The sequence below is a fragment of the Psammomys obesus genome, unplaced genomic scaffold (assembly GCF_907164565.1).
Source record: "Psammomys obesus unplaced genomic scaffold, mPsaObe1.curated_primary_1811, whole genome shotgun sequence".
Lineage (NCBI taxonomy): Eukaryota > Metazoa > Chordata > Mammalia > Rodentia > Muridae > Psammomys > Psammomys obesus.
Genome location: NW_026596091.1, coordinates 751,946 through 779,511, shown reverse-complemented (window position 1 = coordinate 779,511; position 27,566 = coordinate 751,946). Strand labels below are relative to the sequence as shown.

Sequence of the window (27,566 nt, the reverse complement as noted above, 5' to 3'; positions counted from 1 at the left end):
TTTGTGCTGAATCAACAAGATGCCTGCCTACCTTGCAGCTTCCTGCATTTTCTCCGGAACACTGGTTCTCTAGAAAGGGCTTCTCTGACCCTAGGAGCATCTGGCACATGCACCACACAGGGCAAAGTCTCACAGCAGAGGATTAACTGATCCCAGTAGTCAGCAGCATTCTCAAAGTTCCAGTCTGCAAGGTGGGAGTAAACTCCAATCACTACAAAGAAGAGAAGAGATGGGTGCAGCCCTTTCTCCCCTGCAGGAATCTCATGGTGAATAAGCTAGGTTGTGCAACATTTCACACCTGTCTTAGGCTTGCTTTTGTTTTGTGTTGTTGTTTTCTGTTTTTTTTTATATCTAACAAGGTCTCACCGCATACCTCTGGCTATCCTGGAACTCATTATGAAAACCAGGCTGTCCTCCTCGGAGATCCACCTGCCTCTACCCCCTGAGCCATCCTGCCTGGCTCTTAGTTACACTTCTATTGATAAAACACCAGGACCAGAGTGTGATGGTGCACTTCTTTAATCATAGCAATATGGAGGTAGAGTTTGTGGCCAGCCTTCCAGGACAGCTAAAGCTACAGAAAGACCCTGGAGAGAGAGAGAGAGAGAGAGAGAGAGAGAGAGAGAGAGAGAAGGAAAGGGTTTATTTCACCATACAGCTTGCCTTCCTTTGTGAACTCAGGCAGAAACCTGAAGGCACTGCTCCCCACAGCTTGTCTTAGTTTGCTTTTTCACACCACACAGTAACACCTGCCCAGGGTGGCACCACCCACATGGCCTGCCCTTCCACAACAATCACCAATCAAAACAAATGCCCCTCAGGCTTGCCTACGGGTCAGTCTGATGGGGGCACTTTTCTCTCAGATTTTTTTTTTAAATTTTTCTCTCAGATGACTCTAACATGTCAAGTTTAAAAAAAAAAAAAAAAAAAAAAAAAAAAAAAAAAAAAAAAAAAAAAAACAAAAAAAAAAAAAAAAAAAAAAAAAAAAAAAAAAAAAAAAAAAAAAAACAATAAAACCCTGATCAACATGCTTCGCAAGGGAGTTATGAGATTTGGTCCTTGGAAGTAGATCAGGTATCCCAGGAGGTTAAGAGAAAGCCACATTTGTGTATGTATACAATCTGGGACATCTAGACATTCTAAGTGGTGGGATATGGGTGTATAGAAAAATGTTATACCAGCAATTTGCTGTCCTGATTTGCAGACAGGAAAACCAAAAACTTTAAGAGATTAAGTAATTTGCACAAAATCACATATTTCCAGTGAGTCCTTGGGTAGAACTGTGATCCACTCAGAGAGAGCACAGCTCCAGGGCACACCTTTAATCACAGCATTCTGGAGGCAGAAGCAGGTGGCTCTCTGTGAGTTCGAGGCCAGCCAGGTCTACAGAGCAAGCTAGGGCAGCCAGTCTAATACACAGAGAAAACTTGTCTTGAAAAACAAGAACAAAAACCAAAGGATATAAAATGTGTCACAGTGTAATACCAATGGCATAGTCTATCAAAGTCAGAAGGATCAGAGTTCAGACCTTGGATCCAACCCTTATTTTCACTAAAGCCTTGGGTTCCTTATTTGATCTAAAACCAGTGTCCTCTACTGTGGAATAAATATGGTGGGCCCCACAGAATTTGGGAAGTGCCCCTAGACACATGATTTGGACCATCATCATCTATGTCTCTGATCTCAGACTCAGCTTTCCCAAATAATGCAGGAGATGGGTTGCTCAAGGACACACAGTAGGCCTGCATTTCAGGACAGTAGCGGCAGTGTCTTTTGCTGCTGGTGAGCAGCTCTAAGGCAATCCATCCTGGCTATTCTACTCTGTCCTCTAAGAGCATCTTTTCTCAAATTGCCCATTTTGGCTCTCCAATTCACCTGGAAGGCTGTGCTGCCATCCTCAGTGTGTGTGAAGCACGAAGCTGAAGAAGCCACAGGAATAAAACAAGCGATGGAGGCAGAGTAATGTTCAAAGTTCAGGCATAACTATGAAGTCCACTAGGTGGCGACATACCCCTACATTCAGTGTGAACAGCCTAACTGTCTCACAAAACAGAGCTTGAGAAGTTTCTTTTACTCATTCATCTACTCAGTTACTAAATCTTTGCTAAGTGTGAATAGGAATTCTGGGAGAACCTGGAGCTGTTTGTCCTGGGCCTTAGCACATTATTTCAGCCTTTTGTTGATAATAAGTAGATAAAGGGCAAAGAAATGAATCATCTTTAGCTACTTCCTGCTGACAATGGGGCAGCAATAGGGAGGCCAAAATGTTGAAATGTTGGCCAAGTCCAGGAAGAGTAGACTGTTGTATTTGCTATACAGGATCTAAGAACATCTGTGGCTAGGAGGGAAAGTGCAAGTCTGCCTTGACTCGATCTGTGAGGTTAGACTGAGACTGGAGCGGTTATGGGTAATGAGCGGTTTTGGCAATGTCTTGGATGTAGGAAACGCGTGGCAGAATACTGGAACATAGATATGGGCAGACAAAGTTAAGTAGGTTAGGGAGAATTTTTCTTTAGGTGTACATTTGAGAGAGTAAGCAAAGACAGGTTTGGAGCATAAGAAGAGACTTGAACAAGGGAAACTCCATTTACCCGATCACTGACAGTAATTAAAAAGGGTTCATTTGGAACTGTCATCTAAGAGAAATTGAGCCTAAGTTTGGTTGCAGAAGTATGTAAGCTTAGGGGCCTTAAAGTGGGCACTAGGTGTAGACATCTGAAATTCTTCAGAAAACATCCCAGAGGAGAAACAAAGGGATGAGTGAATGGACTATTCCCATGAGGAGAATGGAAGCAGTGACCCACAAAGGCATACCAAGAGCAAGGTTTGACTCAAGGAAATTGGTGCAATCTGTTCCAGCAACTCATTAGCGCTGGTCAAGAGTACAGTTGCCCAAACAGACACAGTTTACCTAGCTAGGATTCTATAGATGTGTGAGAAGGGGAGGGAGCAAAACCGTGCTGGTAGAGAGAAAAATATCACCCACATGGAGAAGACAGTCCTAGATGAAGGTTTTGGATGAAGGTTGGTGAGGAGCGGTAAGAAGCATTTGTGCCAAACAGGAGGGAAAACTCACCAATCATCCAGTGTTGGGTACAGAAATGTAGCAATCAGGTGGCCAGAAAAAAAGGAGTCTCAATACTAGGGAAGGGCGGGGGGGGGGGGGGGGGGACCCCCCCCCGGGGGGGGGGGGGAGGGGGGGGGGGGGGGGGGGGGGGGGGGAATCCCACTCTCTGAGATAGGCAATAGGTGGGAACTTAGGCTGTTGATTGGCAGTACTCATCTGGATTCCATTTGACCTGAGAGTTGGATTCAGGTGAATTTTCTGTAGCTTATAAGAATCCTTTTTAAGTTTAGAAAGGAGATTAACTTTAGATATGTTAGCATCACCATTGTAATCTACAGTGAAATATACATTATGGAAAAAGGCAGTAGGCATATACCTTTGTGTTAACAGCATAAACACTCTTTAAGGTAAGTTCCGGAAAGGCAGAAGTCTACTTCTGTGAAGTAGAAGGGGCAAGAGCTCCCTTGACCCTTAACTTTCAGTATGAGTCCACATCATGGAAGAGAGGCTGCTTCTCTCTCTTCAGAAGACTAGATGGATATAAATGTAGCACAGTGAAAAACAACTTTTAAATTCATACTTAAAAGACAAACTAAAGGAGATTTAAAATCTTGAGCTTGGAACCGTGACAGTAGGCCATATAGTAGAATGTCTTTATCAGAGCTCTAGTTATAAGTGTCAAAGCTCTGAACAGTTAATACAACAGTAGAATAGCAACAGGAGGAAATATGAAGCAGTTTTCTCTATTTAGGATACCTTAAATCACCTTAGACAATTAATCTTAAAACACCTTCTTAGACTCTCAAATCTTTCTTAGAAGCTTTATAACTTAAACTTTTGTATGCTTAGACCTTTTATCCAATTATTTACCATAAGACATGGGTGAAATTGCTGGGAGTAAGGACTTTAAAGTAAGTTCTTTTAGCTAAAAGAATAGAAAAAAATGACATCTGAGACCTGCTTTTTAAGTCTAGTAACAAGGTAGTTGTGTCTAGGCCTCTGACAGTAGCAGCTTTAGAAGTGAGGGTAAAGGCCTGGTCTCCTGCAGATAAGAAGACTGAAAAGGCATCTGAAGCCTCTTAAGAAAGGGCAATATGATCCGGGGTCTCGAGTGTCAGGTTAAAACAGCCCTGCAGCGTTACCCTGGGCTTGGCAAGGTTGCTGAATCTAGAACCCACCTGTCTTCTGCCAGCTCAAGGAGCCTGAAGTCTGGAAGTGTCTGTGGCACTTGTGCTAGTTGAGTCTCCATGGCTGGGTACAGAGGACAAGCCTGCAGAGGAGCATTTTGACTTCTAGAGGCCAAACTTCTGGCAGGTAAGGGTATGGCTTGTTGAAGCAGCTGGGGACTGGTGTCCTTCCTGGCTGCATTTGAAATAGTCATCTGGTGGAGTTGACTTAGGCTGGACCCCTGCTGGATGGGGCATTGCAGACCTCTTGTTTCCTCTATGAGAATGCCAACAGCCTCAGGGCAGCAGCCAAGGATTGGAGCAGTTTTCTGCTGTAGCTGAGTCTGTCTGGAAGGCTCCTCTCAGGCTTTAAAAGTCATTTTTACCAACCTCTGCATAGAGGTTCAGGGACCATCCTCAGCTGTTTAATTAAGATGGTAGTGAGACCGTGTCTGCATTTGTAGGACTATAAATATATTTTTGGATATGGTAAAGGACTTGATCATCTACAAGATGACTGACTCTTTAGGTTCAGTCCCTGTTAAGTTGGAGCCTTTAAAAAACATACATAAAGAGAGAACATAACAGTTTCCCATATGATTTAGTTTATAAAAAGTCCACAGCTTATAAAAGCCTAAGGCTATACTATAGATTAATAATATTACCATATTTAGAAAACAAAACCTAATATATTTTAACTTTTTGAGAGTGAAACTATAGCATAATGACCAAGCTTTATTGTAAACAAATGAATGTCTCTAAAAGTAATAGATCTCAATTTAGAGTATCTTCGGAATCATAACATGTAGTTTAAGGTTATCTAGGCAAAAACTTTTACATAGTAATCCTGAGTTACAAGTTTTAGAAGCAGCAACACAGTAGAATAGTATAAAATAGTTTTAAAATCACATTCAAACCTATTAGCCAGACAGCCTAGTGGTGAATCTGGATCACAGGCAGCTGATGGCAAGAGAAACAGCATTCATTTATTCATTTAGGAACTGGTAAAGAAATAGGCAGTTAGATATACATTTTAAATTAGCTCGTTAATCTGCATAGACCTTTATTACCTTGAAATTTCAGTATCATATAAAAATTATTTTGAACCAATATTAAATCATATATATAGCATGTTGTAAAAATATAACTTTGAATTTATATAAAAATCCATACCAATTCAAAATGATACTTGAAGTTGAAATTTCTGGACTCAGTTTAGTCATGTGATATGTTGCTGCAAGCTGGACACATGATGATCTGTTGTGACCCCTTACATGCAAGGGGCATGACTTTGGCCAGCTAAGAGCATCCATGGGTGGATTTTGAGGAGAGGACATATATAGAGGCCCAAGCACAGTGAGACATTGCTTTTTGAATTGACATCACTGCCCTGATCTCCGTGCTTCTACACTTGGCTTCAGAGAGAGAAACATTCCAGAGAGCTTCTCTGGGCAATCCAACTGAGTCATTCGGCTTTCACTGCTTTGTATTGGCCTTTGGACTGGACTGCTGGTATCCTGATGACTGAGTCTGGTAATCCCCTAATGACCCACTGACCGTGATCAGCAGGAAATAGATAAAAGAGGACTACAGCCCTCTTCCCTACTAATCTACCTACGGTTGCAGGAGGTTTGTAGGGAGGTAAAGGTACTTAAGAACCCTAAATAAAGTAGGCTTGGTAAAAAATCTAATCCTACAGAGACTTGTTTTCTTATTCTAAAAGGAGACAAAATAAATAGTTAATTATGATTGAAAAGTTTTAAAATTGTTTCATACCATGTGGTCACCTTAAGTTTTTTAAAGTTTAATCTTAAGATTATTTTTTTTTTTGAGAGCATAAACAGAAATCAGAGAGTATTTTTATTTAGTTGGGTAGCAAGCAGAAACAGACAGGACTTTGAGAAAAGATAAATAGGGAATCACTTTTCATTTCACTGATTGCCTGTGGGGGCCATTTTCATTCAAACCACTACACCAGCATTCAAGGCCAGCTATTAATAAGTCTGATTTTGCAGTGCACTGAGCTGGAGGGTGCAACAGGGGCCTGGCATGGGCCTGGGTTCAATCCATAGGGACCCTTAACTCTAAGAATAGCCAATGTGCTACCAATATGCCTCTGGCAAAGACAGTTTTCTCAGCTACATAAGCTCATCAGTTTGCAAGAACAAAACTTAGAAATGGAGCTGCCTATGCTCAGGTGTCAGTTCTTGTTACAAAAAAAAAAAAAAAGAGTCAGCCATACTTGGGTTTTCATTTTTTCAGGCAAACTCACAACTTGGGCTGAATTGGCACACTGTTAGAAAAAAGTTCAGAAAAAGACGATAGTTTGTATAGGCCCAAAATAACCATAGAGCTAGCTCACCTTCTACTCTTTAATTTGCTCATTCATTTGACAAATATATATATATATATATATATATATACTTACTATATATACATATACTTACTAATATATGTATATATACGTATATATACGTATATATGTACATATATACGTATATATACATATATATGTGTGTGTGTATATACATATACATATACACACACACACAAATATATATGTTGGGTACAAAGAAGACAGGAGCAGCAGCTAGCTCATAATAGGGCAACTGTCACAGGAATCCAAAATCAAATCCTCAAACATGAGGAGGCAGTTTCCTGGGTCCACTCATCTCAGGAAACAAGCTCCATCTTGCTGGCAGGATCAAAACTGAGTTCATATTCCCAAGCCCCAGAACCAAACTCCTTCCCTGCTTCTTCAGGTGTTTTCCTGTTTTTCTGTTAATCAGTAAAGGCTCTAAAGAGGGAAGATGCCATTTCTGTTAACTAAGCTAAGGTACAAAAGTCATAATTATGTTGCCTGTCTTGACTTAATTAAACAAAATGCAACTGGCCCACTCCTTTGTTCTCTGAGCTATGGACCAAAGGTCTAGGACAATGAGTTAAGCACCTTGAGGCCAGGTGTCTAGGGGATGATTAAGTAAGAATTCAGTCACTCTTTTAAATGGCAGGTCTGTCCTTGAAAGAAGGACATTTTGATTTTCCTGCAATTAGAGAGCATCTAAAGACAAAGGGTGGCAGGAATATAGGGCAAAGGGCACTTGACAGATATCCCATTCTATCCCAGAGCCCCTGAGGCTCTTCAATGTCAAAATGTGATTGGCCAATGCAACACCCAGCCTGCCTCTGTTCCCATTCTTTAAAAATATTGTTGTACAATCTCCCTTTGGGGACACGGTTAGATCCTAAGTGGCCACCTGCCTGTGCACACAGAAAATAAAGCTTACATTCTAAGCTTCTGTCTCTGAAGGGAGTTTTCTTACCTGAACCCAACAGACCCGTATAACAAGCTTAGCCAGGTATTTAGAGTTAGCCTCTACTAAGTAGCCAGTTCATTACAGAAGGTGTATTTCTTGGCAATGTGTTTGCACAAGTCTCTGGGTTCAACCCCAGCGCAGGAGCACAGGAAAAAAAAAAAAAGAAGTCAATTAATGTGTGCTGTTCCAAACACAGCAAGTTCTCACCTGTTCATAATTGCTGCATTTTAAAAGACCTCAAAATGTAGTATGTTGCAATTACAAACATAAATTGCACACTCAAAATTGGTTTAAGATGGTAAATTTTTGTTATGTGTATTTTGTTATAATAAAAATTATAACAAATGGAATTAATTGTGTGGGTCTATGTTAGAGCCCTTGCCTAGTATATGCAAATGTACATGGTTAAATGGCCATTGTAATGTGGTACACTTAAAATTGTGCCTCAACTTAATAAGCACAATGTGTTTGTTACAATTAGTAACTGTGGTAACTCAGAGGTGCCAACTGTTGTGGGGAGAGTAGGGTGTGGTGGCAAGTTGATATAAGCTAGAGTCATCTCAGGCACCCCAACTGAGAAAATGTCGCAGTAAGACCAGGCTGTAAGCAAGCCTAGAGAGCATTTTTCTTAATTAGTAATTGATGTGGGAGGTCCCAGCCATTGTGGGTGGTTGCCATCCCTGGGCAGGTGATCCTGGGTTCTTCTCATAAAGCCAACTGAGCAAGCCCTCAGGTGCAAGCCAGTAAATAGCACTCCTCCATGGCCTCTGATTCAGCTCCTGCCACTAGGTTCCTGCCCTGAGTTCTTGCCTTGATGCTTTTTATGATGAACAGTGTAATGTAAGTAAGTATCCCTCCCCAGGTTACTTTTGTTCATGGTGTTTCATCACAGCAATAAAACCCCTAAGACAGAGGGCATGGGCATTTTTAGCTAAGTCTTGCTATTAAGTCCTGGGTAGCCTCTAACTGGTGGCTGTTAGGTCTCAAACCTGGTTCAAACAGCTAAGGTGCTTATTAACATATCAAAGTGGACTCTAGCATTCAGTCCCTAGCAGTTACAGAGTCCTCTAGTCTAGCATACCCTTAGTTTTCCAAACCAGGGGCTGGCCTGCCCTTCCCCCAGGGGCTCTTCCCTATATAATCCAGCAATTTTGGCTGCGTGGCCTTTCACTTCTTGACCAGTGTCTTGGCTCAGGCAGCACCTCTCAGTGGCTCTCCTCTTGCCTTCCCTTCTCTGCTTACAGGGCCTGGTTCAGTCTGGCTCAGTCCAGAGTCACTCTGAACTCTCCCAGATATCTCTGTCGGTCTCTGCCTGTATTTCCCCTTATGTTTATAATTAATAACCTCAACCCTTCAATAAAAGGAGTCATGTCCTCCTTTTATTTTTTTAATCTTTCAATGGCAAGCCTGCCTCAGCCTGTCCAGTTTTGGAATTAAAAGCATACCTGAACATGCTGATTCAGGTGCTAAATGTTTTATTGTGATAAAGTAACGTTCAGTAATGAAACTGCTGACCAAGTTGACTCAGGCCTGTTATTCTACCATTTCAGAGATAAGGCAGGAGGATCCAGAATTCCAGGTCGGCCGGGGGTACACGATGAGATACTGTGTCCAAAAATCGCAGGCGGTGGGGAGAGGGCGGTAGAGCGTTTATGTAGCATGCGGGGGTCCCTGGGTTTGATCCCATACAGTAGGGGCTTAAAAAGTAAAGAAACAAAACGGCGGAACCTCCTCGAAAAATAACTCATTTTATCGAATGCTTAAAGTAAGCATCCTACAGACGTCTCCACTTGTCATTTTTACAAGCATGGAACTACAAGCAAAACCGAGAAGTGGGATGGTGGGGGTGAGGGGATGCTCTGGCCCTCAAAGTTCCAAACATCGCCTCTGTCTCCAGGAATACACCATCACCAGAGCATGCACCGCCTAGAAAACCGTCTTCCTCTACCAGCATAGGGCTCGCCCACTTTACGCAAATTCCCCGCCCCTTCCCCTGCGGCGCCTGCGGATGACGTCACCAGGCACTCGCGTTTACGCTTTGCTCTCCCTCTCGGAGCTCAAGAGGAGTCTCTTAGAGAGACTGAGACCGCGTCTCCTGCCTGAGGCTTGTCCAAACTGGGGGTCATGAACCGCAGCCGCCAAGTGACCTGCGTGGCCTGGGTTCGCCGCGGCGTGGCCAAAGAGACGCCAGACAAGGTGAGGGCTGTTCGTAGGGGAGCCCGTAGCGACGGCCCCGCCTGGAGGACGCACGCGCCGGGCCCGAGCCTCGCCTTGAGACCGGCCTGGTTCCGGAGGACTGAAGCCACTGGAGGTGTGGCTCTATTGCCGCGGGCAAGCAGAGACTGCGCCCCTTCCCTTCCCGGAGCCGGAAGCTCGGTCCCACCCCCAGATTCTTGAGCACGTGGACTTTGTGCACCGGAAGGGGGCGGGGTGCTTGCGTGTTAGGAATTTTTTATGGTGATAGAGGTAAAAATGTTATGGGACAGAGATGACAAGGTGTCTGTGTGACACATTATGAAAGAAATCTTACAAAGCTGGAGGAGACCGTGGCAAAGGGGGTGGTTACCCAGGTGGTTTGTTCACCATACTAAGTGCTTTCTGCAAGGTGTCGGGTTCAGAGTCCCGTGCTATGTTTGATCAAGATAGGGCAAGCCCTATCTTTTTTGCACTTGATTTCAGGATGTCAGAGGGTGTAAGTGTCCTAAGAGAAGTGAAGAGGTTGCTGTGGGTGTAGTTCTCTGGGTTAGTAACAACATGTGGTAGGTATGGTAGTGGCCTGGACATGAATTTATAGCGGTGAGAATTGGAAATACTCCCCATAGGTGTAAATTCCACCAGAGTACAGGTAGTGTTTAGTCACTATTTCCTTTGGTGTTTTGCCTACAGCAGGTAACCAATATATATTTATAGAATAGGGACAACAAATTACCTCATTGAAATTTGTCCAAAGTTATTTTCATTTTTAAAAGGATATATACAGCCTTTGAAAGAGAGTCTTAAAAATCCCTAGTTCTTGCCCCACCCCCAAGCAATACAAATACCTTTGTGTGTGTGTGTATGGCTGTGTTTGTGTATTTGTTTATGTGTGTACTGTCTAACTAAACCCAGAGCTAGCCAGTTGAGACATCCTGGCTGGCCAGTGAGCACCAGAAACCCTCCTGTCTCTGTAATACCCAGTGCTGAGATTACAGGTGTGCTTGTCACTGTGCCTAACTTTGAAGTGGGCTCTGGGATGGAACATGGGTCCTTATGCTTGCTAAGCAAACACTTTATGGTCTGAGCTCCTCCTTTCCCCAGTGTGTTCTAGCCTTTAACTTCTGGATCTTTCTCAGCCAGAATAGGATAGAATGTCATTTTTCAGGAGGATGCTTGTGTTACAAGATTTTTGGTTTTGTTTTGGAGACCAGGTCTCAAATCTGTAGCCCACTGTGGCCTCAGACTTATGGCAATCCTTCTGCCTCAGCCTCCTAAATAATAGGGTTACAGGTATGAGCCACTGAATTGCTGGAAGCTCATTAGTAGAAACTGAGCAACTGATTTGCCTTCAACCTTGGAGCATTACCATTGTGGCCGGCACCACAGTGTGGGTTTATGTCTACAATACCAAACCAGTGTTGGCCTTTACAAGCTTAATGTAGTACCATTTGGTGGGTTTGTTGCTTTTGGTTTTTGGAGACAGGGTTTCTCTGTGTAGCCCTGGCTGTTCTGGAACTTACTCGGTAGACCAGGCTGACCTTGAACTCACAGAGCTCCGCCTGCCTCTGCTTCTTCTGGGATCAAAGAAGTGCACCACCACCATCCCCTGGCTGTTAGATGTCTTAAAGGTACTAAATCATTGTTTAGCTGAGGGAATGCCAGTATTTAAGAGAGTGGCCTCAGTTTTGAACTCAGAATAAAAGATAGCCAGATAGGAAATCTTACTGGAAGTTGGGAAAGTAGAGATAGAATTCAAGATGAGCCAGGAGGGATGTTGGGGGATAATTGGCTCCCAGAAAGAATCAGTTTGCATTTGGCAGGAATGATAGGGAAAGAAGCAGAGGACCACTGTATGTGGTTTGTTAGTGGATGACCACTGACAAGAGCGGGAGGTACTCCTGGAGTCTGAAATGGCTACCATAGATCCACTTTACAAAATCCAGCCTATTTGAATATTGAGGAAGGTAGAGCAGAGTGAACATGACTTCTGAACAATATTAGGTGGGAGGGGTCTTAATCATAAGGGCCTATACAAGCTTCACCTTGTTATACTTAGAGCCTTGATCAATATACAAGATATTTTTTGATGGCTCTTGATACCGTAGTTTACATTTGCTTGAAGGCTTTGTTCAAAGGCTTCTAATGATTTCTGTAAATATGCTCTAATGAAATGTTTGCTCCCTTGTAGGTGGAGCTAAGTAGAGAGGAAGTAAAGCGTCTCATTGCTGAAGCGAAAGGGAGATTACAGTAAGTCTCCAAGTTTCTCTGGTTGTGGTCAAGTCTACATGAGGTCTGTCACATGCCTGTTTCTGGGAGGTGACATCCTTTCCCTTTCTGTTTTCACTCAGAGAAGAAGGTGACAGTGAGGAAGAGGAGGCAGGCAGTCCTTCAGAAGATGGCATGCGGCATGACCGTACCCAGGCACAGCCTAGGGAGCCCCTGGATGATGGTGACCCACAGGATGACCGTATACTAGATGATGATGAGCTGGCTGAGTATGACTTGGACAATTATGACGAAGAGGACAACCCAGGTGAGAAGTGGCTCGCCTTCATGTGTCTGCCCACAGTGCTCTCAACTCTGCTGTTATCCCAATGCTTTAGTCTGTTATACTGTCCCTGGGGTCAGGTCAGGTAATTTGGACTGGTTCCTAAACCAATATGGAAGGAAGCTCTAATCCACTGGCCTACGGTGTAAATTTGAGCTCTAAAGACACCATGTATTTTATTGAATATGTCAGGAGTAACCCTCTGTAACTGACTTGTGAGTTCTCTGCTGCTACAGTACTGTTGGAGATAATGAGGAGAGGGAGCCTGGTGGCAGGAAGAAAGGAGGTACAGTTAAGACTATGAGAGACCCAGTAGGAAGCCTGGGGAAAATACAGTAGCTGAGAACACTGGCAAAGCTGATTGTTAAGCAAAAGAAGTATAAAGATAAATACAAAGAACAGGCAGAAGCTGTGTGAGCTTCTTTCACGGCCTTCTGGTATGGTCCTGGATGACATTAACCTGTAATCTTTGGTTGTTTTTTTTTTTTCTGAGAAAGGGTTTCTCTGTAGAGCCCTGGCTGTCCTGGAAGTCTGTAGACCAGGCTGGCCTCAAGCTCAGAGGTTGGCCTGCCTCAGCCTCCCAAGTGCTGGGATTCTAGGTATCCACCACCACATCCTGCTAACCTATAATCTTAAGGGGGAGAAACAGGTGACAACTTCATCACTCTAAGTAGGTTGATAAGCTCTGTATCATGTAAATCCCAACTACTCTGATTCTCTGGGAGTTAATGGAATTCTCTCAATCAGCAACTCCCAACTCATAAAATCAGAAAAACAAGTAAGCTGACATATAAAACATCAGCTTAGTATGAAAGTTGTCTGTCTACAACAAAGTGAAGTCATCACCACCATCCAGTTCTCAGGATTTCAGTAGGCAAGTGATGGTCTAGAAGCATGCTCTTCATTATGTAAAGGAGATTACATAAACACCAAAGATGGTGCTTTTTTTTGTTTGTTTAATGTACCCTCAATTTTGATATTTTTGTGTTTTTTGGTTGTTGCTGCTGCTGCAATCCTCTTTCCTCATGAGGGCATAACCTTCCTCAGCCTTGTTGGTTGATGCTGCCCTTGCAAAGGTGTGGTATAAAGGTTCCATTTTCAATTTGTGAATCACTTGAGTGTAAATCTGAAAGCACTGCCTGCAGAGTATCCTGTCCAACTGTGAAGCCTGCCATCCTAGTTTTTACCTAACAACCCTTATCTATAGGTTTGTTCATTTCAGTGTTTCATGGACACTTTCTTCTAGATGCTGAAAGCTGCTTTTCTAGGACCTTAATTTGTTGATTGATTGATTGATTGATTGATTGAGATAAAGTTTCTCTTTATAGCCTTGGCTGTCCTGGACTCACTTTGTAGACCAGGCTGTCCTCGAACTCATGTACCTTGAATTTTAATCATATGGAACAAGCTAGAGAATCTGAACAGAACTGTAATATTTTATCAGAAGGGTTAAATTCTTGATTTAATTCTTTCATTTGAAAAATGTGGCGTCTAAGACTTAGGAAATCATTCCACATGTCAAATAGAAATGACTTTGAAATTTTTGGTTGTGAGTCTAGTCTTTAGCGGCTGAGCCATCTCTCCAGCCCACCTTTGAAATTTGTATAGTTTCCTCTCCCAAATATGAATGATAAGGTTAGTGAGAAAATAGACTCAAGCCCAAACTGAATGTCTTGGGGAAAAGGTTTTGTCAAGGTGATTTTTATTTTTCCGTTTTGATGGGTGAATTTTTATTACAGATGCTGAGACTATTGGTGAATCTCTGTTGGGTCTTACAGTCTATGGCAGTAATGATCAAGATCCATATGTTACCCTGAAAGATACTGTAAGTGTTTAGCCACATTGGTTTTCAGATTGCCCCTAGTGTTGAAAAGCCTTATTAAATCTCTGCCTCTAGCCAGTGACTGTTTCCTGCCCACTTAGGAACAATATGAGCATGAAGATTTCTTGATTAAGCCCACTGACAACCTCATCGTTTGTGGCCGTGCTGAACAAGAACAATGCAATTTAGAGGTACATGGTGAGTAAAGGAAGTGCCCCACCTAAAAGCTTTCCACGTGAGGTTAAAATATTGCAGTGGCCCCTGTTGTGCAGCTTTAGAGGCCAGGTCTCACTGTACTTCATTTGAGTTGGTGACACGAATCAGTTTTACACCACAGCCTGTGCTGGTTATCTAGACATGTGCAGTCTGGAAATATGGCCCCTTAGGAAAGGGGATTTTGTTTTTATTTCTTTAATTATGTATTTGTGTATGACTGTTGTGCCTGTATGCAACTGCATGCAACTTGTGCCATATGCATGCTTGGTGCCCAAGGAAAGGAGAACAAGGTATTAGATTCCTGGAATGAGAGATACAGACAGGTGGCAGTGGTGGTGTAGGCATTTGAGAGGCTGAAACAAAAGAATCCATGCAAAAAGAATTAAATTATATTGGTCTTTTTGAGATTGGTTTTTATGAATGCACATCTGAAATCATTATATCATCGCCAGTTTAGTTTACCATGTATGCTGCAAATTTTTTTTTCAGGACCTTGCCTTTTCAGCAGAGGCTAATGTGACAACTTGACTTTAAGTTTCCAAATTCCCAGAATCTGTCCCATAATCAGAGATATGAGATTTAAAAACAAAACAATAATAAGAAAAAAAACCTTCGTTTATTTTATCACATCTTTCTTAGTAAAGAGCCTGTTAAAGGAGACTTTTGTTATCATGTCATTGTATACTACGTAGTGATTTGATTTTTAATGTAATTTTGCTCCTTAACTTTCTGTATGTGGATGTTTAAAAGCGACTTCTGCAAGTTGGCATATTTTAAAGCATGTCCTTTGGTCTACATTGTTTTCATAAACTCTTGAAATATTGAAATAATTCTGGTAGGCATTTAACCTTCTAAATACGATCATTTTCTCCAATGTTATTTTTGTTTGTTCCGACTTAAAATCAGGTGGACCTTTAGCAGATAATGTCAGTCCTCCTTGTAGAGTGTGATTTTTGTAATGAAGGAAATGACAGAACCGTTTTTCAGTCTGGCAGTGTTCATGGAAAATGCTAGGAGATGAGAATGTATTAGATTGGACAAACAAACTTTATCAATAGTGACCATAAAGTTTCCTTTCAATGTCATCACCTGTCTTGTTTTAATAGGAGACTGTTGTGAGGTACATGTGATTTCTGAAGTCTCTTATGGAAGTCTCTCTCTTCAATCTTTTTAGTTTACAATCAAGAAGAGGAGTCTTTCTATGTACACCATGACATACTCCTGTCTGCATATCCTCTGAGTGTGGAATGGCTGAGTTTTGATCCAAGTCCAGATGCATCTTCTGGTAATTGGGAAACTTGTTTATTCTTCATGGGTCAGAACTGTCGCTGACAGTTTATGAAGTGTGACTTATAGAATTCCTAGTGTAATGTCACTTAATCATTTGGGGTCTGTGTGCCCCCAGAGTTTAGATAAGCCACTACACTGTGCTGAAAGATACTATTTGAAAGTTTTTTTTACGATAAAACTACTGAATCTTGTAAAAGCCGAGTGTAAAGTGGTATCATGTTGCCAGCTGGATTCTCAGAAAACACTCAGTGAGCCAGACATGGTATGATAGTATATCATTTGGAAGCCGGGACAGACGAATCTTTAGTTCTAGGCCAGCCTGGACTATATAATGAGACCTTGTCTCAAAATATTTTTAAAAAACGAAATAAACAACAAAAAATAAAAAGCAGATAAAAGCAAAGCAAAGACCCTTGTCCCAGGTCACTGTCCTTTCAGCCGCATCTGCACACACTTGGTTGCCTGGCCAGTGCTCCTCAGTAACAGTAAATACTGTAATACTAATGACTTTGTAGTTTTTGCCAGGCTTATTTGTGCTCAGTCTTGACTTGATCCTCACCCTTGCAGTGGTCCATGGAGGAAAGGGCAAGAGTTGTTGCTTACCTGTAGTAAATTTTATAACTGAGGCCAAAGGATTGAACCTTTACTACTAGAATTACAACTACTAAGCCAGCAGCTCAGCAATGGCATGGGAGCTGTTAGAACTACAGGTTTCCAAGACGATGTAATGGGCTTGAGAAGTACTGCTCAAGTCAGTCCACAGCATGATGTGCTAGGCTGGCAGCTTTTGGTGATAATTTATAATGGAAAGGGCATTGTTTCTTTCCATAGGAAATTATATTGCTGTGGGAAACATGAGCCCTGTCATTGAGGTATGGGACCTGGATATAGTGGACTCTCTAGAGCCAGTCTTCACACTGGGAAGTAAACTTTCAAAAAAGAAGAAGAAGAAATCAAAGAAGGTAAAGAGGAGTAGATATTAAAAGACAAATTGGGCTAAGAACATATATTTTTGCAATTAGATCATCTTGGTATAGAACAGGAGTTACAAGGGTAATGTAATTTTTGTTTGTTTGTTTGTTTGTTTGTTTGTTGTTTTTCCAGACAGGATTTCTCTGTGTAGCCCTGGTTGTCCTAGAACTCTCTCTGTAAACCAAGTTGTCCTCGAACTCAGAGATCCATGTGCTTCTGTTTCCCAAGTGCTCGGGATTAAAGTCATATGCCACCACTACCACCAGCTAGTTAACATAATTTCTAATTTCAGAAAGCCCATTTATTTTCTGGTCTCATGAAACCTGTTGGAATATAATTTTACTAAGTGCTAAGTTTGAACTTCAAGGTTCCTGTTTAGCTGCTTGTGTGATAAATTCTATTATGTCTATATTTTTCTTGTAGATTTGGGGAGAGGTGAAGGACAGTGTTGATAGGTCATGAATTGCTATTTTTTTTTTCTCTAAAGAATATTTATCATAAAATCACTAGATAATAAGAAGACAGTTTGTGATGGATGACTTTTAATACAAACAAATTAAAATATATTACAGAGTTCCTCAACAGAAGGGCATACTGATGCTGTCCTTGACCTTTCCTGGAATAAGACAATCAGGTAAGAAGATGGCATTCATGATGTGTTGTCTGCTGTATGTTCTCATTCATACCTACACTGTCCACTGTGCAAGCAAGGAGCTTGCACCTTTATGCCCATCTTTCTCCCCTTTTCTGCATATGGACAGCAGCAGTACTATTAAGTTGCATCCCTCCTATCCCCTAGCCAATTTTGCCATAGGTGCCCTTTATAAACCTGGAAATCACGTACCCTCCTCCAGTGCCGGTGACTCCATAAGATGCTGCTGTTTCTCCACAAACTTTCTCACTTTATTTCATTTTCACATATTACTCATCTTCTCACCTTAAATTATGGTCAGATAGTCCCAGCATGAAATCATCACTTTGACCCCTTTGTAAGTTCTGTGATTCAGTACCTCCACATCATGCAACTGCTACCACCGCCTATCTTCAGATCTTTTCTGTAGTCCCAGACTGAACTCTGTACCAAAACCCTGCCTTCTTCCCCTTCATCCTAGCCCTGGCACCACCATTCCACTTGCTGATGAAATTTATTTAGAATGTGTTTTGGTTTTTTGTTTTCTTTTGTTGTTGTTGTTTTCTAAACATGGTCACACTGTGTAGCTCTGGGTGTCCTATTGCCCAGGTTGTTTTAAACCCTGCATTCAAGCAGTATTCCTGTGTCAGCTCCCAGTTAGCTGGAACTACATGAGTGTTTGTTTCTTAGTGATTGGTGATATTTAGCATCACAGTGCTCTTTTGCTGTTATATATACCTTCTTAGTGGGAAATACCATTTTCAAATTGAATTGTAAAAGTCTCTTCTATATTCTGAAGTAATACCTAGCTAGAAGTGTGTTTCCAAATATTTCTGTTATGCTTGTGGTTGGTTTTTTTTTCCTTTTGTAAAATCATTTTAATGCTGAAGGTGTCCCATTTATTTTTGTTATGTGTTTGCTGATACATTTAAGAAATGTTCCCTAACCCAAGATCATCAAGATTTATATTAATTAATGTGTTTTGGAATTTTTTTTAGTGTTAGCTCCCACATTTAAATCTGCTGTCCATTTTGAGGTGTGTGGATGTTGAAATGGGGGTCAAACTTTTTCACAAGGATATTCCATTGTCTTTGAATCATTTGTTGGTAATGGCATCAATGTCATTCCCCCAACTTGAACATTTAAAATTGTCTTGGCACTTTTTAAACATCAAAAATACCAATCAATCACTGAGAAATACAAACTAAAACATGGCCATAACCTGGTGGCAACAGGCATATAGTTCCAGCTCACTGGGAGCTGAGGCAGGAAGAGTGCTTGAGCACAAGGTTTGAGACAGCCTGGGCAAAATGGTGAGACTACATCCTAAAAACAAACCAAAAAAACAGGCTGGAATAGTGGCTCAGTGGTTAAGAGCACTCAATGTTCTTACAGAGGAGTGAGTTTGGTTACCAATATCCACATGCAGTGGCTCACAGCAAAATCTATTTTCTGAGATTTACTTCTGTTTGCTCAGTCAATAGGCCTGTGCATTTTGTTGGGATACCTTTAATTTTTCGATTTAATTTTGGAAGTTTTCATGATGAAAGTCTTAAGTTTGTTTTTTTTTTTAAATGCCTATTTCACTGCTTTGATGTTATAAGTGAACTCCTTATATTTAATGTTTTTTTGTTTTTAAAAACAATTTCTCTATATTTTGTTTCTTTCCATTCTTAGAAATGTGCTGGCAAGTGCATCCGCAGATAGCACTGTGATTCTCTGGGATATGTCTGTAGGGAAGCAAGCAGCCAGGCTTACTGCACACACAGACAAGGTATGGTGACTTAGGGGGTAAAGGGCTTCTAAAAAATCTGGTAGATTATTGGCTAAAATAATCCAGACATTTGTATATGGCTTTCTTCGACATACACATTGCTTTCCACAGTTATCCCACGAGGTTCACAGAGCCCTGTGCAATAAATAACAATCCTCCAGTCTTACAGAATAGTAATCAGGAACATGAATGCCCTGTGAAATGTTCCTTGAGGCTCCTGGGAGCCTGGGTGGGGTTGTCAGTCACAACAGTAGTAAGACTGTAGTAGATGTGTAATTACAGAACTCTGCTGAGGACGCTGACGTACTAAAAACAGTTGGACTTGAAGGCCTATGCGCTTGCCCAGTCCACTCTACTTCCCTTTCTTCTGAAGGGTCTAAGCATTCCACCACAGAGCCTGAGGAGTGCTACATTATTCCCGCAAGTGCTTGCTTTTATTTGAGAACATGGTTTCCCTTTTTAAGTATTTAATACCTCCTCTTTTGGCTAGGTATGGTGGCACATACCTTTAATCCCAGTGCTCAGGAGGCAGAGGAAGTTCAGGGCTATTAGGCCAGCCTGGTCCATACAGCAAGTTTCAGACCAGCCAGGCCTACCTACTGAGACCCTCTCCAAAAATCAAAACAAACAAACCCTGCAGATTATACACTATTGGAATTTTAAAGAGGTGGCATAGAAACAGTGCCAGTTCTGTTTGACTACCCCATAGCAATAATACTCAGAGTGGATAAAGACAGATCTTTTCTCGTTCCTTCCTCTAGGTCCAGACACTGCAGTTTCATCCATTTGAAGCACAAACTCTGATTTCTGGGTCATATGATAAGTAAGAAAGCACTTCTTGTACTGCAGTTGCATTATCCCTAAACTTATTTAAAAGTACCTAGCCTGTGGGTGTAGCTCAGAAGGGCTATTGCCCATAATGCACAAGACCTTGAGTTCATACCTTGACTAAGCAGATGCCATTTGATGCTTAGACAGGCTTTACTATTGAGGTGCTACACATTTAAATCATTAATGCTAGTTTTCAACCCTGATCCTACTTTCCCTCAAAAAGAAATGTGGTTTTGTTATAGTAATCTAACTATAGAAACTAGAAATGTATCTGGTTTTTAAAAGGTATATGACTTAGCCATTTTTGTGATACAAGCAATTCCAAACAGGGTGACTTAAGACAAGCATTTCTTAGGCCATTTTAGATTGTGTCCATGAAGACTGAGCTCAGCTGCTCACAGTGGCTTGGTTAGGCTAAACAAAGACAGTTGATTCTCCAAAGGCAGAGAGACTTTGGAGACTCGGTTTAGAGCTAGTACACCCTCTGTGGGTGCCTCTATGGGGAACATTCCTACATTACATGGCAGAAACCATGGGTATAGGAGAAATGAGCAGTTGGAGCTACTTCTGTCAACTGCAGGAGCCCTGGTCACATGTACTCTCCTTTTTATAGATTGCATCTGAGGGAAGGGGTGGCTAGTAGTATCAAACCAATTAGCAGTCTTTGTTTTGATTCCTTATCCTTTACAGGAGTTCCAGTTTTTCTTAGATGTGATTTGTAAAAAACTGTAAGACTGTATTTCTTAGTTCCCCAAGCACAGTAGTGACCAGAGAACAGCTGTGGTTAGAGCCTTAGTTGCATGGCTGTGAACCTTACCTGGGAAAGGGAAGTAAGAACTGCCTTGGACTTTGGGAATGGGATTCATCCGTAATTCAAGATTTTGATCTGCAGAAAAATGAGGCCCCAGTTAGAGCCATAGTTCCTTCCAGTGACAAAAAAACAGGATCCACCAGTAAAATTCAGCTTGGGGCAGTAGAGATGGCTCAGCAGTTAACACATTTTGTTCTTTCAAAGGATCTTATTTCAGTTCCCAGCACCCACATGATCTAACTCCAGTTCCAGGGGAATCAGATGCCCTCTTTGGCCTCTATGGTCACTGCACCTACATGTGATGCACAAACATTTATGCAGGCTAGAGAGATGGGCCCAGCTGCTCCTCTGCAGTTCATTCCTAGCACCTACATCAGATGGTTCACAGCCACCTGTAATTCCAACTTCAAGGGATACTATGTCTTTTTGAACCACATGGACACCTGTACACACAACAGAAATGGAATTTTTCTTTTTACTTTTTTTTTAAGTTTAGAACTTTAAAACAAGCTATAAATAATTGAATTCTCAATTCATAATGCTGCTCTGTTATTTCACTAAAGTAAGTTTAACCCTAACATGGCATACAATATGTGCAGGTCAGTGGCTCTGTATGACTGCCGAAATCCAAACCAGAACCAACGCCTGTGGCGATTCAGTGGGCAGATTGAGAGAGTGACGTGGAACCACTTTTCACCTTGTCATTTTTTGGTAAGAATATGCACATTGGTTTTTGGGTGTTTTAAGAACTTCCTTTTTTTTTCTGATTCCGTAATAGTGAGATTGTCAGAAAAGCATTTTCTCTGCTAGTATGAAGTTTCTGGACCTTAGAACTAAAAAACTGAAGTGTGTTTCTTAACAATACAATGACTTAACTACAAAGAAATTAGTAGCTTGTGAATCACTTAGCTAATTTTCAACTGTGCCAGTGTGCTACATATTGTTTTTACATTTTTAGATCATTTTACTACATACAATATTTTTGAAATACTAATCATAATATTCTATTGTTTCAAGGTTTTGAGATAGGATCTGTATGGCCCAGGCTGACCTTGATCTTGCAAATCCTGCTTCTACCTATTTTTTGGTGCTTTTTAACGGTTAAATCAGTCCAAGAGATACTCTTAAATCCTTTCATGTAGATGGAACTCTAATGGATGCCAGTGTTTGCCTACCAAATGGGAAAAGAATAAAGACTTTTTAAAAGTTCCACTAACATCAGCCAAACAGAATGCCTCAATATTACCCACTCTGTATTTTTCTTTTTGCTTTAATATTTCATGTGTTTTGTTGTCTCTTAAAAAAAAAAAAAAAAAACTTTTATTTGTTCTCAGTTTGCAAAACTTAGTTTATAGGTATATGTGCTTTGTCACAAATTCTGGCTTTCACCATAAAAACACTGGAAAGCAGAAGTTACGGTAATGTTAAAAGCCCACATTTCTAAGAAAATACAGCTTATACATACATGAATTTTAAGCATACTTTGGTTGCAGTACATTTAGACAACAGTACTATGCAGTCATGCTCTTAGGAAAATAATGAAATTTAATTTAAGTGCTTTAAAGTATACTATTCTTAGCTGTACAACATAAAACTGTGTTCTTAAATTTCTTTTGCCAATGGGTGGGGGTTGTTCCAGACAGGGTTTTCTCTATGCAGCCTTGGCACTATTTTCCTAATTTATAACCACACCAATTAAAAAAAAAAAAAAAAGTTTTTGGAAAGTTGGTAAGTAGGATTGCCATTTCCAGGTATATTGAGCCCATACTGGTTTTTCTTTTCTTCCCTTCTACTTCAGGACAGAGTGTAATTTGTATCCCAGGCTGGCCTCAGACTGCCTCAGCCTCCTGAGACCTTTTAGCAGTGTACCAGAGCTTCTTTACCTACAAACTGTAAAATGTTCCAGTTGAGCAAGAGAAGCACACTGTTCAGTTTAGGACAGCTTTTTAATAATTAAACTTTCAAAAGTGTTTCTAAAAAGGTCATTTGTTTTTTACCATGAGATGAGATTGTTTATGAATTCTAAACATTTGAGTGTTGTTTTTCTCATGGAAAGAGAACTTCACCAGTAGCAGATATACAACCTAACACCAGTGCCACTTGTGTAGTTACAAGGCAGACTTGAGTACAACTAAAACAGTTAAAACAGAATCTGCCAGTTCCTTCCTACTTAGAAGGCTCCCACTATAGGAACTGGATTGGGAATCACTGGTACTAGATGTGCAAAAATCGGTGATGTTACAACCTTCAGTAGAGATGCCTAGTCATTTCACCCCAGGTACATGAGCTTAATGTATCATAGTTACATTCACCCCAGAATTGAGCTTTTGCATAGAGCATTTTTGACGAATTTTTTTCTGGATTTATTGCATTACTGTTTATTGCATAAGTGTTTTTTGCCTCTGTGTATGCAAGTGTACCTACCATGTGATGTGATGCCAGTGGACTTCAGAAGATGGTATCTCATCCCCCAGAACTACAGTTATAAATGGTAGAGCCACATGGCCACTAGGAACCAAACCTAGGTCCAATCTTAGTTTTTGACCCTGCATCTAGCATTCATCAAGGCAGGCCTTAGTTTCTGCCCTTTCCTATTGGTGTTGCCCTACGCATGAATAGAGCTTTAGGTCTCTTTCACCTTTCTTTGCTCCCTGATTCTTGAGAGCCTAACAGCTTATCTCCAACTGTCAGTCCACTGCAAAGGCACTATTAAGACATCATCTGATTACCATCATCTTCATAATTTCCTTATTGGCTCCCAACATCCACTTTCTTTACTCCCACTGCTTCATTCTGTGCCTTCTTCAGCTCACACCTGCAGCAGCCACGCTCACCAAGATGGTGCTAACCCACTGCTCTTCAGTTAACCCCCACCTCACCCATTCCCCCTCTACCTTTGTGCAGTGACTATCTATAACCCTGCTCTCTTCTGCTTTATAGCTTATGCTAAAGTTCTTATGTCTATCTTAATTTTTAGTAAATTCTACAAATAAAATTATTTTTACTATAACTTATATACTTCTCTATTGCCAAATTTTATTGTCATATAACATGATCTTGCCTGTCTTTTACTCCGCAGGCCAGTACAGATGATGGCTTTGTATATAATCTGGATGCACGTTCAGATAAGCCAGTATTTACACTTAATGCACACAATGATGAAATCTCTGGTAAGAATGATGTTTCTTTCAAATGCATTAAGTTACGACAAAGTAAGTCTAAATTTCAGGCAGTAGTTCCTGAACTAATCTTATCTTCCAGGTCTTGATCTGAGCAGTCAGATCAAAGGCTGCCTCGTGACCGCTTCAGCAGACAAATATGTGAAGATCTGGGACATCTTAGGAGACAGGCCAAGTCTCATTCATTCGAGAGACATGAAAATGGTGAGCATCTCCCTGACATTTTTATTGTGTTTCTGACCTATTTATTTGCTTGTCTTTTCCTGGAAAACACTGCAGTTAAGGTTGTTTTGAATCCAATTTTGAACTAGTCAAGTTTAATGGGAGTGTATAACTTAGGAGAGTTTTAAAGAGTTCAGTTACTGTCTGAATTCCTTTCCAGTTTACAAGCTTACTAGTCACTTTATAGGATCAAGAAGAGTGGGCAAAGGACATAGGGAAGGGCCACAACTTAGCCTTCAAGGGAATCTTGGAGCTTCGGGCACTAGAGCTGTTGGGGGCTTTTTATTTATTTCTCATAGCCTGCTTTCTACATTGAAGTTGGTAATATATGTGTTCACAAAACATTTAGAATAAGTATTTTTAACAGTGAGTGCTTACTGGGTGAGCCACTGAGTTATATGAATAACATCAGCAGCATAGTAGAATTTCACAGCTTTTAAAACTGTGTGTAAAACTTAGCTTATTGAAAGGCAGGCAGGCCATTAAGTTTCTTAGCTCCATCCCAGGCTTATCCATAAATGACTACTTGGCTCATGTACTTATACTGAAATAACAAGTTATCTCACTGAGGGATTTTATAAGTTTTTTCATTCATACTTTCTGTAAAGTGTATTTTTAATATTTAGGAGTGTAAAAAAAAAACATTAAAAGTTTACTAATAAATTGAGGGCTAGAGTGGCACTTGCTGCTAAGCTTGATGACCATGCTGTAAAAGGAGAGCACCAACTCCTCTAAGTTGGCCTCTGTCCATACACATGCCCACCCCAACACAGAAATGTAATGTTTGCCAGCAGTTTGGGGGCTCAGTGGTAGAACACTTGCCTAGGAAAGCCCTGATCTCCAACCTGCATACATGCAGGACTATTTAAGAAAAAAGACTTCATAGTGGCCTATTATATGACTGTTACTGTTTGAAAAGATAAATAAGGTTTCTGGGTATATACAGGGAACTAGATAGGAGTTCCCTAATAAAAGAATGAGGCTGCATAGTGAAATCACGGCTGGCCTCACGATGCAGCCGTAATGCTGTGCTTATCTAGCTTTGAGTAACGAATCAAACCTGTCCTTAGAGAATAGGGGTAGGGATCTAGAGGTTAGAACTCTCTAGAAGGATAGAAATCACTGACATTTCAGTTCTTTTCTTCCTAGGGAGTTCTTTTTTGTTCTTCATGTTGTCCTGATTTGCCATTTGTATATGCCTTTGGAGGACAGAGAGAAGGACTCCGAGTTTGGGACATAAGCACTGTCTCTTCAGGTAAGAAGAGCCTTCTAGCTCCTGCTCTGTCAGAAAGTGTAAGGACTAAGCACAGGGTGAGAATTTAATGAGTTAAATAGTAATTGTTGAGGTTACTTACTATTTAGTGTACCCTATAGACAGTATGTCCCCACTAAATTATCCCTCCCATGATGAGGAAGGATCCTAAACTTTTGTCAGTTGTGTGGTCATGATATAGAGGGGAAAAAAATCTGAAGCAGAGCTCTGTTCCAAGGTAGATTAGAGAACTCTTAAGACAAGCCCAAGAGATGATTAAGAGTCACCAGGGACTGTCTCTGACATGAACTTAGTGGCTGGCTCTTTGACTGCCTCCCCTGAGGGGGGAGCAGCCTTGCCAGGCCACAGAGGAGGACAATGCAGCCAGTCCTGATAAGACCTGATAAACTAGAGTCAGATGGAAGGGGAGGAAGACCTCATCTATCAGTGGACTTGGAGAGGGGGCATGGGAGGTGATGAGGGAGGGAGGGTGGACATGGGAGATGAAGGAGGGGAGCTACAGCTGGGATACAAAGTGAATAAACTAATTAATATAAAAATAAAAAATTAATGAAATTTTAAAAAACAAAAAAAAAAGCTCCTTGAAATGTAGAGATAAAGAGACAGGACCAGACAGTTAAATTGTGTCTGCCCATGCTGTGAAATGCGATAAAGATGGATTAAGCAAAATTGAAAAAAAAGATTCACTCATTAAATTGGTCTGGCATCCCTGCTTCACATAGTATTAAATATATCTTTCATAAAGTTTTCACCTCAAAACAAGCCCTTGTATTGTTTTATAATCTAGTCTTTAGATTAACTCCTTTTCTCATGGTTCCTTTTAGTAAACGAAGCATTTGGAAGACGGGAGAGACTGATTATTGGAAGCGCAAAAGGCTTGTCTGTTAGTGGCCCTTGTGGGAGCAAGAGCCCACAGACACCAATGGAGACCTGACAACGATCAGTTTCCTGATTTGCTTACCTTAACTTGGGATTTCAAAAAGCTGGCCTAGAAATGTTCAAGTGTACCTATAGCCATAATGGTGGAAACAAAACTGAGTTCAGTTCCTGTTGTCATTCCCCTCTGCAGCTTTGGTGGCAGTCCACAGCCTTTGTATCTGCCTTCAACTGGGTATTGTACAGAGTTCTTGCATTTCTTGAAAATAAAAGATTTTCAAAAAATTATTTCTTAAACATGCTGTCTGACATAGGAACTGTAGGCTTATAAAATAAATAGTAACAGTTTTTGAGACGGGTCTTGCTGTGTTAGGCTGTTGTGGTAGTTCATGCTTGTCCTCCCAATACTGAGGAGAAGAGAGACAGGACTAAATGGCCACCCAGCCTGGCCTGCTCCAGGATCCACTTGGCTCCATCTTCCCAGGCTAGGATTACCAATATGCATGATAGATTCCAGAATTGAATTGAATTGAATTGATCGGGTCTTTTATGCTTGCAAAATGAGCATTTTTGCTGACTAAGCAGTCTCTCTGGCCCACTGATTTAAAAATGTGATTCCTAAAGGCATTTTCACCTTTTGCATATTAATCATATTTTTGACAAAGCCATTATGAACTTCATGGTTTTCAGGAATGTTTTGTCTCAATTGAAAAAAAAAAATAACGGGGGGGGGGCATTTAGTTCATACAAATTTTCTATGATCAAAACATATTGCTAAATGGACAACAAACTAAAAGCTGTCATAGTAATACAACCTTTTAAGTTCTGGCTCCAGAAGGTACCAGTAAATTCTCCCTCTAGTTACTTCATAATCTCTGTGCTTATCTTTTAAAATGAACTTGACCTTGTCAAGCTCATAAAACACTGGACTCAGAAGTATAAATTAAAGAATCTTACACTACTCCGTTTTTCACTTTGCCTCAAGAACAACTGTTCATTTATTCCTTCCATGAAATTCTCCTTTCAGACTTCACCAATTACGTAAACTGATTTCCAGGTTTTATGATGTTAATATTTAACAGGACATTCTTATTTTGAAGCAATACAGTAATGCATTCTACTTGTCGTTAATATTCACCTCACTTGTCTTTCATTTGTTCTTTTCAGAATGCCAGGGCCTTTCTCGAGTCACATCAGATTTACACGATCATTATAGACTTCCAAAATGGGACCACAAGCACCCAAGTTATATGTGTTTCCCACACAATGACTGCTGTGTAGCAGACAATGGGCAAAGCACAGGATATGTAACGAGATCTGAGTGAAGCCCAATCTCTGCACTTAAAAATTATCCTGTCAGGCTTTGGTAAGACCC

At 40.9% G+C, this 27,566-nt stretch overlaps 1 protein-coding gene across 2 annotated transcripts; it reads left to right on the top strand.

Annotated features, from left to right (window-relative positions):
• The first annotated feature begins 9,537 nt into the window (after nucleotides 1–9,537).
• Pwp1 (PWP1 homolog, endonuclein) lies at nucleotides 9,538–27,164 on the top strand. Of its 2 annotated transcripts, none has more exons than XM_055627993.1 (15): nucleotides 9,538–9,746; nucleotides 11,935–11,993; nucleotides 12,095–12,279; nucleotides 14,034–14,119; nucleotides 14,218–14,314; nucleotides 15,507–15,617; nucleotides 16,454–16,584; nucleotides 17,167–17,228; nucleotides 18,903–18,999; nucleotides 19,761–19,822; nucleotides 21,241–21,352; nucleotides 23,721–23,811; nucleotides 23,903–24,024; nucleotides 25,192–25,297; nucleotides 26,140–27,164. In XM_055627993.1, the coding sequence occupies exons 1-15, from the start codon at nucleotides 9,675–9,677 to the stop codon at nucleotides 26,247–26,249; spliced, it is 1,503 nt and encodes a 500-aa protein (XP_055483968.1). In that variant the 5' UTR covers nucleotides 9,538–9,674; the 3' UTR covers nucleotides 26,250–27,164. The 2 variants fall into 2 exon arrangements, with proteins under 2 accessions (XP_055483968.1, XP_055483969.1); XM_055627994.1 differs by lacking the exon at nucleotides 9,538–9,746 and adding an exon at nucleotides 10,874–11,374.
• Nucleotides 27,165–27,566: the final 402 nt, after the last annotated feature.